The following is a 14,198-nucleotide window of genomic DNA, read 5'->3' on the forward strand; positions in this document are numbered from 1 at the left end:
ACTACCCAATATTCTAAGTTCACATTTGACCATTCAAATGTTTGCCAAAAAAACTGCTTCCTACATTAAAATATATTGAAATTTTGCAGGCAAAATTTCAAAAGAAATAAAATTAATTTTGGTCATCTTTTGAATTTTATTAATAATTATTTTTTTATTTTAAATTAGTTTTTTATTGAATTTTATAACATTATTCAAAACATTTATATGTTTTTAATTTTGATTGTATTTTATTGTTTCGTTAGAATTTAAATGTTATTAAATAATTTAACACAAAGTGGGAACCAAAATGAAAACTAAGGCAATTACATACATAACTAGGAAAAATTATTCCATACGGATCGGACACCGTTTGCGTGCGGTGTCCGATCCAGACCGTAAATCACCTGATCTAAGGTCCCGATGTATTTTGGTGGGCCCCACCTAAATTTTTTTTATTTTAAAAAAAAACGGAAATAATCCTGATCGTAGATCACCGTGATCTACGGCCAGGATAGGACACCGCATGCAGAGATGCATGTGGTGTCCGCACGCAATAATTCCTCCATAACTAGAGGTGTCAAATCGGTTGAGGGATGTTTGACTCAAAATTAACCTCATCTAAAACTATTTAACTCAAATTAGGCCTGAATGCTTAATGGGCTAGAATGTCTAAAGCTGATTCTGCCCCACTTTTAACACGACTGACCAGAACACGATCTGCATAACATGTTTAGTATAACATAATAGTTTTTGGAGTTAAATTCAAATCAATTTCAGGATGATGAGTCAGAGTCAAATCAATTTGGGTTCACGAGTCAATCGGAACCCGACTTAGAATTAGATGTTAGGATTTTGGACTCGAACCCGACATGAAAATTATTTGGTTCTACTTGAACCAAAAATTTCTATGTAATTACATTTCTAAAACCTATACCTCAATTTTCAGGTTTTAACAAAGAAACTGACAGCTGAAAGCAACTTCCAACTGTTCTTTCTCAACTTCAAATCATTTTCAATTTGGGAACAAAACTTATCTCGGGCATTCTTCAAAAACTACATCAACTGAGTAATCGAAAACCTATATCAACTGTGCCAAGGATGATGAGGGAATTTACATAAAGACATCACAATTCTTATGTATTTACATATCTAACTCCTACATTATTACAAACATAACATTCAAATTTTTAACACTACGTCAAAGATAACATTTTTACCAACCTTTTTAAAGTGGAATATACCTCTCATAAATATACGTGTAAGGCACCAAAATGTTATATATGCAGATTTTTCATTCTTAATCATTATTCTCCAAAGGGGTACAAGAGCAGCATGCCATACATACCTGAATCATTCTTACAAAACACTAAATCATTACCTTGCAGAAAAACCCAACAAAACAAAATTAAAAAAAAGGAAAAATGCAATATACAATAATTAAAATCCCTCCACACCAGGCCTACGAATAGTCGAAGAAGATGATCTCCTCACAGAACTTGTCCTATATTCCTCCATTGTCAGAGTGGAGGCACAAGTCACAGCAGGTGCAGCCACTGTGAGTGAGTTTCTGGGCGAAACTAATGCATGGCTCATTGAAGATGGAGGGGAAGGCGAAAAATACATCGGCGGAGTTGGAAGAATCATGCCGTCAAGGCTCGATGACTTCAACATCTGCTTTCCCGTAATAGATGTCGGTTCTTGCAGCGGATATCCACAGGGAAACTTGATATCTTGGACATTACCAAGAGCTTCAACGATGGTCCTCATGGTGGGTCTTTCTGAGGGGTCTTTACTGAGGCATTTGAGAGCTATGTCGGCGACGGTGCGGGCGGCCTTCGGTGGACACCGCCCTTTGATTCGGGAGTCCATGATCAGCGATAAGCGGCAATCGTCGGTGAGAAAAGGCTTGCTCCATTTGACGATGTTTCGCTCCTCTTTCGAGTGGTGAGAATCGAGGTTCTTTCGACCAGTGAGAAGTTCAAGAAGGACGATGCCGAAACTCCATACATTGCTTTTGGGTGTTAGCAATCCTTTCTCTAAAGTCTCTAGGGAAAGGTTTGCAGTGGCCTGAGAGAGGAAACGGCTATCATTAACATTTTGCATGTTCAAAAACTCGATATTTATATCATCGATCATTAATCTTATTAAATATATTTAGAGTAATGTTTTTTATGTAATTTCTATTTAACTTGATCATTTTCTAATCATTTTTCTTCCTAATCCTTATAAAATAATATTAAACTTAACAATCAGTGTCATCTTTATCGTATCTCTATTGTGAATATATGGTTCATACGAATATTAACGGTCAAGTACCATAGTAAAGCTTTTTGTTTTTCACTCCTTGTAATAATTGAAATACCAATATGAAGAATAAGTAGAGTTGTAGCTATGTAGCGAATTGGTTAGTTGTATGTGATAAATGATAATTTACATCACTCACCACTGAAGTGTTTAAGACCTCAGCTTCTGGAGGATAGCTCATGCTTCCATATCCTGATAACTTTGCACTGAAGTCCTTCTCTACTTGTATATTGGCAGTAGAGAACTCATGAAACATAGCCTATAAGAAATGGGGAAACCAATGACAAAAAGATTGGTCGTGCATAAATTTATCAGAGAGAAAGTAAACGTAAAAACAGAAGGAAAATTAAAAAAAATCAGTTCTACACGGGTCCAGTAACCACAGTTTGTCGCCTCATATAAATGTTAAGCCTAGGAATCATGCAATAACATAAAATGAAATAGAAAGCACTTATACAAAAGAATTATCAAAAAAAAGAATCATGTAGGTAAAATGTGTTGTTTCTGGCCTTATTATTGGTTTGAGTAATGCACTGCAATATAAGCTTACCCAAGCAAAGGAAAAAAAAAAAAAACAGGAGTCCCAGCAACAACAGGAAGTTCTTTCTAAGAGCAAAGAAAAAGAAAATAAAAACTGAGTAAATCCTGGAAGAAATCTCTCTCTCTGGTCACTTCCAAATCCTGAAAGAGTAGATTGGGACAAAGAAACATTTGATTAGTTTATTCCCTTCATATTCTATGTTATTTTATTTTTTATTTCAGACTTATTTCCTTTTCTAATTTAAGTAAGATATATTTGATAAGTTTGTAAATTAGAAGGGATATATATACATTTGAATAATAAAATCTCAAGGAATTATTCCTTTCCAGACCACCAAATTGTTACATAAGATTAAATACTAACACTAAAATTACAATGCCCCACCTGAAAAGGCCCTTCTTCGTGCAAGAATGCGAGACCTCGCGCCGCAGAAAGGGCGAGTTTCATCCGTGCAGACCAGTCAATTGCAGGTCCATCAGATCTCCCATAGAGCAGTCGATCCAAACTTCCATGATAGAGTCTCTCATAAACCAACATTCGTTGATCAGAACCCTCACGTGCATGGAAGCCGAGCAACTTACACAATTGGGGATGTTGTAAAGAAGCCATTGTGTTCACCGCATTGGTGAAATCTTTAAAATTCTGCGAGCAATAAGTTAAGAAATAGCTTACATCATACTTTTTTCAGGAACTAAATGGGAGCCAGAGACCTAAAAAAGTCTCTCTTTTGAAAATGCGTTAAAAAAAGTACAGCTTTTTTGATAGATATGAAAAAAAGCTATGGAAAAAGGTATTTAAAACTCTAACAAAAATATATTAGTAACATATTCAAAACAAGCACAAGCACATATAAAGCTACTGTATGATGACATGGCACAGGTTGTACTCATAAAATTTAGAGAAATTTACATACCTAGCACACAATTCTTACATATTTACATATCTCACACCTAAACTTTCATATTTACATAAATAGCACTTCGGTATGCATGAAAAGGTACATATCACTTTTATAAAGCAGTAACAGTGCTATTTTTAATGTAATAATAGATATTTAGGTTTTTTGTGTAAATGTGAGTTAGGTGTGGGATATGTAAATAGATGAGAAAAGTGTTATGTATGTAAATGCCCCTAAAATTTAAATTTTGTCCTGTCAATGAACCAAGCTAGTTTATGCATGGCGAAAGTGTAGTTTGATATAAAAATCATATTTGAGCAATGGAAGGTCAAAGGCGCAGACTTTGAAAAACATATCCAAGCATGGTTCTTTTGGCTTCCATCAATTCTAGTTAGATTAAAGCTTTAAACATGCTCCACAATACTTGACCTTCTAAGCAATATTATGAATAAGCCTACGAAAGAGAATAAACAATCTTATAAATCAACAAATGATATAGCCACATAAAATGTCTAATGAATGTCGAAATGAACCAATCATAGAAGCTATAGTTAAGCCACAAAAAGACGATGATTTCATTATCATTTAGTATAAGTGGAAGAATATTTTCAGTCACCACAAAATGCTTATTTCATTTGCCATGTACCACTCGATATGTATTCTTCAGAAATGGAAGTCTTAGGGGCTGCTTAGTATCCTATTCTTAGCAGAATTTAAGCAAGATTCAGCTTAAATATTGCCAGACAGAATTCTGGGAACTTTAAATCCTATTATTTCAATAAATCAAAATCTAGCCCCATTATTGATTGAATATAAAATTTGTTAAATCTCATCATTCACAAAATATAACTTCTTTAGGAATTTTTCCTCAAAAAGTCCTAAAATCCTAAACAAAAGGCCAAACATTTTCAAGTTTTAGCCCTCTCATGATTAACTAAATTTGGACTTATATGATCCAGTGAAACCTACATGTAGCAAAATAGCCCCTAAATAACCTTCTCTGCAAGAAGTTAAGCTTGACCAAGTATCCGGTGATATATTTCATAGGCGATCGCTAAACCAGAGAGAAAAGGGTGGTAATGAAACCATTAATTTATTTATTTATTCTTTTCACACTGTAACCAGGCATGCCATGAAATAGCACTTACAGAGCAGCCTATAGTAAAAGCAAAAATATAAAGGGCATTTACATGCATAGCACACAATTCTTGTGTATTTAAATATCTACACCTAAACTTTCAAACACACACATGACACTCAAATCTTTAATATCACATAAGAAATAGCACTATTCCACTTTCTAAAAGTGAAATACACCTTTTCAAGCGTAGCTTTAAAGCACCAAAATGCTAGGTATGCAAGTATGAAGTTTTAGGTGTAATATATGTTAATAGATAAGAATTGTGTGCCACGTATGTAAATTCCCCAAGATTTAAAAAAAAAAAGAAGAGCATTGCATATTAATTTAACCATGAGTGGAAAACCATTTCCATATACGATGTGATGCTGTCAATATTACCTGTGAGGAATTAAGCAAGCATGCAACTGTGGCTTCAACCTTCTTCGATCCAACCAAATCATCTCCAAATGTGGCCTTATAAAAAGTAGATGAGATACCTTCAGCAACACACCTATCAGCTGCAAAATTTTGGCATGCAGCAGCAATCTCTTCATAGGTGAAATTCCGAAGGCTGCCTCCAGCTAATGGAGGCAGAGGCAGGGGACCATAATTTAGGACATGGTGCCCGCTAGCACTAGATTTAAAGCTTCCCGCATTTTTCAATACAGAATTACCCCGTGGAGATGGTAACGGGAGAGGAACAGGATTCAAAAACCGCTGCTCTTTTGATGATGCAACTTGAGCCTTCAATTCTTCTTGTTCATCCAATTCAAATGAAGAAGAAACATCTTGACCAACCACAATTAAGCTTGAAGGTGCGGATAGTGCCCGAACTCTGCTATACATTGTTTGGTTAGGTTGTTGGATTTGTTTGGTTTGACTTCTAAAACTTGGAGGTGCAGATTGGAGAGATGGTTTACGAACTTCCGGTTCAGGAAGTGCAGTGCTGATGTTTTGGTGTATGGAAACCGGCTTCCTGGTCAGCGAATGCTCGCTTGTCTTCTTCTTGCCTCTCAATACTGTAAAGCAGCCCATCCTGCCAACCCCAAATGGTTTGGTTAAAGTACAGGCCACTGAGTTTTAGTAAGATGGGACTGCAATCTCTCTCCAAGGAAAAGAAAAGAGACCAAATCCTCTTGCTAAGCATGGAGAACATTATTAAGAACATGTGTATTCGGGCTACATGTAACATTAGAACTTTAATGTCAACCTCCAACTATGCTACATTGGTGCATTCTTTTTCTAGTCTAATCTATGAATGGTTGCTTACCACAACTGATGTGTCTTTGATCAATTCAAGATTGAAGGACAAGATAAAATAAATTGTGAAGTAGCATATTTCAAAGGGGCATTTAAATACAAACAACCCAATTCTTATGTATATCTAACACCAAAACTTTGCTTTTTTCACATTTATACCATCCAGATATTCATATCACATTAAAATTACCTCTATTTTAACTTTTAAAACATGCCTAGGTAAGGTAAAATATATGCAAAAATCAAGGCTTAGGTGTTAGATATGCAAATTACATAAGAATTGAGTGGTGTGAACCTAAATCTTCCTATTTCAAAAAGATAAGGTATTAAGCTCATATTTTTATCTTCAGGCAAACACAGTCTTACACAGCATAACTTGTATTACATGAGCACTTCATATAACATGGAAGTCCAACTTGAAAACTATAGAAAAGAATCTACTGCCACTGCTAGTTACAGTTAAGTATCAGTGTAAGACCTTAAGAAATATTTTCTTAAAGCTCCTTTATTCAATTTCCAAAGCTAACAGCAAGATCCTCGACGGTAAAATAAAGTAATGCCAATCTGCTTATTTTATTCCACGTTTTCCATGGTAGGATAGCACTTTCCACCAAATAAAATTTCTTAGAAAAATACAATCAAATTTCCACTTTAGGCTATCAGAGAAAACAAGTTCCAGCAAGCAGTCAAATTAAACGGCGCAACTCTGCAAAATAAAAACCGAGAAACAAATCTCACATTCAATTTCCTCACAAAACGCAATGGCTGCCAATAACTTCCAAAATCAAACAAAGAATATTCAAACCATCAAAATTTTACATCTTTCCGCAATCAGAAAGGCGCAAACCCTAAACCCCCAAACTACGCAGCAAAAATCGCTCAAAAAAGTAGACATTCTAAAGACCAGCCGACAACCCGTAAGCTTCTCCCACTCCTCCAAATCCAACTATGGAATGATTTGTAGCATACTTCGCCAAATAAAATCAAATTATAAGAGGAAAAACATGGAGGAACCTACCTCATGGGAACACAAAACAGAGGAATAACTCTGAGCTCTCTGGCCTGAGAGGAACGGGACAAGGAGGCTGATAAGAATAAAAGGGCGAATGGGTAGAACTAATGTTAAAAAAATAGTAAATTTGAATGAAGACAGCAGTAAGAAAAGAAAGAATGGAGAGCTGATAGAGACCAGAAGGGCTGAGGTCTGGTGGTCAAAGCCGCAGATATAGCGAAAGCTACAATGATGGCTGTTTTTGGCGTTTCTCCCCTTACCGACTTCCCAAAATAGCCCGGCGGGTGCTTGGCAATAACTAAATTACCATTTCCTTAAAATAATTGAATTGGTTCTTCGAAATAATTTACATGCATACCACTTATTTTTTATTTATTTACATCCTAACAAGATTTACATTAATTCCAGTCAGCTCGTGCTTACATGAAGCTTACATGAAAAATGAAAAATGACGTAAATCAGTATAATCTGTCTGATTGTTTGATTTAATAAATCTGAATTTACGTAGCAGAAAGAGAGAAAACATATTAAAATTGAATTTAATGGAATTTGGGTTTTCTCTTTTTGCTGTTTGGCTGGATTTAGGTGACATTCATGGCTAAATTCTATTAAAAGTGTGCTACCAAACACCCTCTATGAGTGTAATTAAGCCAACCTATATCGTGAGCCTAGATTAGCGATTGGCCTAAGCTGAAGTCTTTCCCGACTCAACTCATCAGCTTGTGAGCCAACTCGTTTAAAAAATATATTCAAAATATATCAAAATTCAAGAATTCATATTTAAATTATCAAAAAAAAAAATAAAAATCATTATTTTATATTTTCTATTTATATTATGCTATTTATTATTTTTTATTATGTGATTGTGCATTCTATTACTTATTTTATTATAACATTAGTTTGAAATAATATTATTTTTTTCTATTTCATGATAAATTAGTTCGAACTCGTATGTTTAAGCTCGAGCTCGACTCAACTTATTTATATCACGGTCTCATAACAAAATAATTAAATTTACATTTATATATATAACACTATAACATTTAAACATCAAACCAAAAATATAAGGTGAAATTTACTTTTTCATTGATAAATTCATAACTAGTGTCATAAATTAAAAATATCAAATGTAGGTCTTAGATATGTAAATAAATAAAAATTATATGATAAACATATAAATTTTACTTGAGAAACAATCTAATCTTTAATAATAAATTAATGTAAATTATATTATTTATTTTTTAGAGGACTTTTAAAGGATTTTAGGAAACTTAAAATATGTTTTTTTTATTAATAATAATTTATTTTGGAAACATTATCCAAATAACAAATTTGATAAATTTTATTATTTTCTTAAATATTTATAATTTAAGCAATCAAACATGACAGAAAAAATAATGCACATCAACGAGTATTATTTCAGAGCAGTTTATATAAAATAATATGAAAATTCTATTAAAAAAAATCATTGTAATAACATGAATATATTAAAGGTGTAATTTTTCAAATATCTCAAAATAATCTAATTATGAAGCCACAAGTATTCAAAATTGATTTTGAGAGAATTTGAGGATTGATTTTTCATGCTTATTGATTTTTTTTTTTTGTCTGGTATTCAATCAACAATGAAATGTATGGATCTGAATTTGATTGAGTTTGATTGAAATGACATGATGTGTGCATATAAATGAAATAATCGATTCATTAAGACTATTCCATCAATATCAAAATCACCAAAATTAAATTCAAATGACTTGAGACCATTCCATCAATATCTAAATCATCAAAATTAAATTCAAATGATCTCAAGAGTGTATTAAAAATGTAATTACAATTTTTTTTTAAAATAATTTGAACGGTTAAAAAAACTCGGACTTTTATGTAGTCCAAATGTATTCTTGTTGAGATAGTCACAAAATTCTAAGACTATACAAATTTGAGTTCTTTCCATCTAATAGGTCGAGATAGTCTTTACATGGATCTTGCCTCGATGTGTTGACCGGAGCCAACGAATCATAATGAGATAAAACTATTTGCACGTAATTTGTAAATAATAATGGAGCTTTTAAAACTTTTTTAAGCTTTTATGATCTCTTTGGACGTTAAAATGGCTATTCGTTTGTGTGTTAAATTACTCATGATAAGCATCACTTAGGATTTATCTAAGGTGGAATCAAGTAATGAAAAAACTTAAGGGTCGCCTATGATTTATCGAGCATGGGATAACATGTACTAGAATTGACTGTGGTTAGAATTACTAGGGTTTTATTATGGTAAACTAAATAATTTAAGATTTAAGTAAATAGGAGACATGATTGATTCGCGTAGAGTGCTAAGTTCATTGAGGATTTAATTAGAATGGGAAGTAAGACCCCCAAACTTTTAGAATTTGTTGAGAAAGGCAAGCGCCAAGGTTTTAATAATAGGTTTTAGATACTTAGGAAAGATAAGACAATAGTCTAGATGGATCACATAAAAGTGAAATTAAATCCTTATAGTAAACTAAGATAAAAAAACATAGAACATAATAAATAGTGTTGATTAATTTCTATCACCTAAATTGGACTAGGGTAACTCATCTAAGGCAATTTTGCCATTATTTGGGTTGTTATAGTTCATTTAAAGATAGTGAGGTTCATCTAAGTGACTTAGGTTCAAAACGATTAGCCAAAGAGTATTAGGAGTCACCTAAGGTGTAGCGTATAGATCATTAGGGTTTAGAATTTAGTTAAGAAAATTAGGATCAAATCAATTTAAATTCATAGAAGGATGATCAAAGGTCAATGCAAACATTAAAAGCATCTCAAATTATTTAATAATCTTATATTAGTATATTTCAAGCTTAGAAATATTTAAATTCATAATGAAATTATAGAACATGCAAGCAAATATAAAAAATATTTTAGATTAATTTTATTTAATTGTATTTAACTTCTGGAAAAAAAATTAATTTTTCATATATTATTTTGATTTTCCTAGATGTATTATAAATTTTAAAAGTTACATGATTCATTTAAATTGATAAAGTTAATAATGTTGATTGTATAACATTATTTCGCTGTGGTAGCCATCTATTGGATACATTATCTTGTTGTATCTATTTGTAAACATCTCTAATTAAATGTAATTTTGGTATAATTTGTTTTATTTCATATTTTTTCATGTGTATTTTTTATGTGTTTTGGTAGGATTGCAACATGATAGGTGACTTGAAAAGAGTGTAATTCATAGGTGGTGCCCTCGGGCTAGAGCTATAGCACCTCAATCCTATAAATAAAATACCTACGCACCAAATGCTGTAAAAAAGAGGCTAGAAATACGAGAGTTTGCCCCGAGTGTTTGCCACCCTGGTGCCATAATTCAACTCCCTAACTCTGATATTGTAGTGCATTTACATATGCTAAATCCTATAAAATCATTGATCAAATAAACATGGGAGATTCACACCCTAGCACTCATAGTAAAGTTACAGTGTTAAGAAACTACTAGCCGACTAGAAGTGATTAGCCTCTTACTTCGGTGCTTTTGAAAATGATTATAGACAAAATTATATAAATTTGAGTGCTAAAAAGGGCTAGAGAATGATTTTGACAGGGTGTGTGAGTTTTAGTGAGAATGTAAAGAGTAAGTTTGTGTTGGAAGAGTGAATTAATGAGGATTTATATGAGTGAGAAGAGGAATAAGGAGTGCATTTTGAAAGGAATAAAGCAAAGAAATGAGATGATCATTTACGAATCTCATTCCAGGTGTTTTCTTTCCTTCTCTTATAATTTAATTTTAGAGTTTGTCATCACTTATTCATATTAGTAAACAATAGTTAGTAACTAAGTTAATCTTCTTTGAATTAGTATTTGGTTTAAGTATTAAGTTAATCCATGTTGTGTTTTGAACTTTATGGAATCAATTTTATGCATTAACTTGTCTCATTTCATTTACTTTTAATTTGATTAGGCAATTGTTAAAATCTATAATGATCTTGATATTTTGGAAGAAAACTAGTGGAATAATTAAGTTAACACACATTTTATTGGTAGAGTGGGCGTATTACTACTAAGGGGATGCAATCAATTGAGAATTTAAAATTTGTAGAGTTTGAACATGGTTTAGGACACTAAACTATAATACTTATTATTATCTCAATGGAGACAAAGAAGTACGTAGCCCTAAGTTATCAACTTCATCTGTGGACATTCAACATGTGAATCATGTCTCAAAAATTAGAATCATAATTTTTTATTAGATTTAAATAAAAATATGACACTCAATAAGATGCAATGGAGAAAAAGGATTCATGTAGCCGACCTCACTTAGTGGGATAAAGTTTTGTTGTTGTTGTTATTGTTGTATTCAACGCTTTCATTTTCAAAAATTAGTGAATTCTTTAAATAAAACTGCAAGCTTTACAAATTTTGAATTTGGGCTAACTCAAGAATTAACCTAGTTTCTAATGGGATTGATATTCAAACTCTAATATAGATAATACTTGATTGGCATGTGTACTTATGTAGAACTTGTGTTATTTGCAAATGAAATTAAGTTTTTGGTACTGTTACAATGAATGATGGTTTAATTTTATTATAGTAGGTCAATATTAATCTAGATATTAAATTTTTGATTCAATTTTATTGTGTGTAATTATGTTTGTTTGCTTAATATGTGTTTATATTAATTATACAAAGTGAATCCTTTTGAATGTACTTTTGAATGTATTTCTATAACATTTACAAATCTATGTTCTATAGCATAGCATCATAGCACTAGGTTCGAAATGCCATGATGCCGCTTTGATAGTGTAACAAAGGCATAAATGTAATGCTGCAGTGCATACCTAGAATTGTTGTTTTGCATTATTTTGTCAACTCCAGCTGTTAGTTCATTGTTTGTGTTATAGTTATTACTTAATTTTGTTGATGGTTAGTGTATGATCCTATTTAATGTTAAATGTTACATGCATATGAGTGAATATAGTGAATTAAAAACTTTTGAACTTTTTATTATATATATATATATATATATATATATATATTTAAAAACTATAAATTTAAAAAGTCCAAAAATACTTTAAGAGAAATGATAATTCCTGAAGAAAAAATTGATCAACCTTGACCATTAGACCACTTAGTGATTTTACTGACCTGTAGTAGATGGAGTGCATTAGAACATTAATAAACCTACTGGTGGGATTTTTATTATTGATGGCCACCATAAATCTCGAAATATTTTTATCTAAGTGCCCAGACAGGAATTCAAAGAATAATATACTATCTTGAAAGATAGAAATATTACCTTAGAATAGATTCAATCACTCTTGCATATAAGATAAGGTTTATTTTAATTCTGGGTATTATTCCCTATAAGAGCAAACCATTGTAGTTAGTTACATCTTCAGTGCTACGAGCCCTACAGAAAACTCTTGATTATGGTGATAAGTCCAATTGCCAGAGATCGGACTTTCATAATTAAAGTGGAGGGCCCAAATTGGAAGAAATAAGTTCTAAGAGATGGGACTTATAGTCCGATGAAGAAGTATCATGGGAAAGACCCAAGTACAGAGTGAAATTTGAAGAAAGATTTGAAAGGGGTCTGATTGAGTTTGAATTGATCAGGTGAAGTTAAAGAAAAAATTAGGGATACAAGATTTGGCTAACATGAATAGTTAGAAATCCTAAGCTAATGATAGAGTTAGGTAGAAAAGGATTTATAAATGAGAAATGAAAACCTTGACTCTATAAAGAATTTTATAAGTGGACTAATCTAGACTTTGTAAATAACCTCCCATGTCAAGATGCCCATGACATTTCATTATCCCAGGAACGTTGGTATCTGTCAATTATGATCAACCTCATAGCTAGGAATCCTCCTTGTAGGCTAGAGCATGAAGGATATGTAGTCTCATCGGAGTTTGAAATACCTTTGCCAGTAACCATGTGTTACTTCATTTTAAGGTATTCCTTCTAGTATCAGGGGGAAGGTTTATTGTTTTGTATGTCCTAGTCCTTAACACTAACTAGGGTGCATAAGCTAACCCATACTTCTGTACTCATACTAACTTGGGTTAAGTGTGTGGCCCTCAGATTGGTGTTTAAGTTAGCCAACCTAAGGTTCATGTAGGATCTACCTCAATTTTATTCTCATTCTTTATCTTGGTGTGTTTTAGATGTTTATTGGAATTTCAATATTTTAATTCATGATTTGTTTATGTTCCTAGGTTTGTTAGTCATATTGAGAAATTATAATTTTCTTATGTTTTGAAATTATTTTTTTTAAATTTGATTTTTGATAATTTATCGGAAAAATCATCTTACGAAAGGTTTCCACCCTTATGTTTATTTTATATATTTTTCTTGTTTTGTTTGTTTTTTTTTTTAATTTTTTAACATGAAATAACATATGAAATGAAAATAAATATGAAATAAAACACATAAAATAAAACATATACTTAGCCTTGGATTAGTCATGGGCCAGGATTGGGTTTAGGCAAGCTGAACTTTGGTTAGCTGAAGACTGAGCTAGGGTATGATAAGAGCCAACTGATCTAGGCTTGGACTGGGCTTAGACTGGCTTGATTTGGTTGGGATTGACTTGGATTAAGTTAGGGTATTATTGAATATTATTTCTTATTTGTATGGCATTAGAAGGCTCATTAGCCATTTCAAGTTTATGTGATGTGTTGAACTGTCTAACAAATAATGTCATTACATCATAGTAGATAGATCATACCAATGGCTAAAAAAAGGATTACCTAGCATGATGAAAAACTCTATGAAAGTAATCTAATGAATCGTTCATCATTATTCCATATTTTTGGCCCATAAACAAGCCCCAACTGGGATTAGCCCTCCAAATCAACCGCAATGGCTAGCTGACCGTTGGAGCATTAAATAAATTTTATTTTTCTCATTAGCACATATCTTAGTGGCGACAATGTATGGTCAAATGCATTGCCACCACTTTGATTAACTAAACGCTGCCACACAAGAAAATTATCATCATTAAAGCTGGCGATAAATATATTTTAATTTATCATTAATACTTAAACCCTCTATAAATATATATATATATATATATATATATATATATA

At 32.2% G+C, this 14,198-nt stretch overlaps 1 protein-coding gene across 1 annotated transcript; it reads right to left on the reverse strand.

Moving 5' to 3' along the window:
• Positions 1–1,256: 1,256 nt before the first annotated feature.
• LOC110021256 (probable serine/threonine-protein kinase PBL1) lies at positions 1,257–7,300 on the reverse strand. Its single transcript, XM_020719675.1, has 5 exons — positions 7,124–7,300; positions 5,245–5,881; positions 3,212–3,469; positions 2,426–2,545; positions 1,257–2,049 (listed from the first exon to the last, which is right to left on the reverse strand). The coding sequence occupies exons 1-5, from the start codon at positions 7,126–7,128 to the stop codon at positions 1,420–1,422; spliced, it is 1,650 nt and encodes a 549-aa protein (XP_020575334.1). The 5' UTR covers positions 7,129–7,300; the 3' UTR covers positions 1,257–1,419.
• Between the last annotated feature and the right edge of the window lie 6,898 nt (positions 7,301–14,198).

The sequence above is a fragment of the Phalaenopsis equestris genome, unplaced genomic scaffold (genome assembly GCF_001263595.1).
Source record: "Phalaenopsis equestris unplaced genomic scaffold, ASM126359v1 Scaffold000125, whole genome shotgun sequence".
Lineage (NCBI taxonomy): Eukaryota > Viridiplantae > Streptophyta > Magnoliopsida > Asparagales > Orchidaceae > Phalaenopsis > Phalaenopsis equestris.